General features: G+C 61.1%; 1 protein-coding gene across 1 annotated transcript; it reads left to right on the top strand.

The window, feature by feature from the left end:
- Positions 1 to 16: 16 nt before the first annotated feature.
- Positions 17 to 811, top strand: BBK36DRAFT_1164181 (hypothetical protein; the record flags this gene model as incomplete). Its single annotated transcript, XM_024894626.1, has 1 exon — positions 17 to 811. One exon carries the CDS (start codon positions 17 to 19, stop codon positions 809 to 811), a length of 795 nt encoding a protein of 264 aa, XP_024744644.1.
- Between the last annotated feature and the right edge of the window lie 268 nt (positions 812 to 1,079).

Genomic DNA, 1,079 nt, shown 5'->3' with positions numbered 1-1,079 from the left:
TGACAGCCAGCGCCAGATGTACAGCGCGCCTTCGGCCCAGCAGTCGCCTTACCAGAACTCGGCAAACCCTCCCCCGGACCGCCTGTACAGCCAGGCCGCCTCGTATTCAAAGAGCGAGATGGGGCCGCCCGCAAGCCGACCGCCTGCGACCATCTCCTCCAACGAGCAGTCCGACAACAAGGGCTCCAACGGCATTGGCCCTGCTGAACAGCAGAACCAGAGCCACGGCGAGGAGGAGGGCGAGCACGAGGCTGAGTACACCCACGACAGCGCCTCCTACGACCACGCCCGCGCTCCGTACAGCTACAACACCGCGGCCGGCGTGGCGTCCATGAACAACGACTCCAACATGCCGTCGGAGATGGCGAGCTCCCAGAGCCACCCGCCGCCTGGCTCGGGACGCGCGACGCCTCGAACCGCCGCGCCGCCGCAGCCCTACTACCAGCATCACAGCGGGTACAACTCGCCGCAGCGCGTGCAGCAGTCGACGAGCAACCTGTACAACGTGATGACGAGCGACCGAGCACCGACCAACGGGGCTTCGGGCAACGATGTGTATGCGCCGCCCGCGGACATGTCGAGCTCCATGTCCAACGGCTACGCCCCCCAGCCGCCGGTGATGAACGGCTCGGCTTCGGGCCTGAAGAGGGGACGGGGTGACGACGACGACATCGGGCGGCCCTCAAGCGATGACATGGGGAACCTGGACCTTAAGCGACGAAAGACAATGCTGGAGACAACAGTATCCGCACCTACGTACGACGCCATGAGCCGACCTGCTTCGGCTATCACTGCTCCCCGTCGGCGGTAGACAAGACTTACAACAACACGTAATATCAACCCTTTCTTTTCCCGCCTTGACGAGTTCCACGTTCCACTGAGTTCCATGTTCTCGAGGTATTGCAGCATCTTCAGGTCATCCAACCACGGTGGGGGATTGGGGCAGCGGCGGCGTCATGAAATAATTTTTATCTGCAGCGATTTTGTGGCACCATTTGCTCTTATTTCATTATCGATCTGTTGCTCATTCTTCCGCCCCCCCTTTTTTTTTTCTTCCCCAACGGTGTAACGACATTCCT

This window comes from Trichoderma citrinoviride (genome assembly GCF_003025115.1).
Source record: "Trichoderma citrinoviride strain TUCIM 6016 unplaced genomic scaffold BBK36scaffold_502, whole genome shotgun sequence".
Taxonomy (NCBI): Eukaryota; Fungi; Ascomycota; class Sordariomycetes; order Hypocreales; family Hypocreaceae; genus Trichoderma; species Trichoderma citrinoviride.
This window is presented reverse-complemented; position numbering and strand designations above follow the sequence as displayed.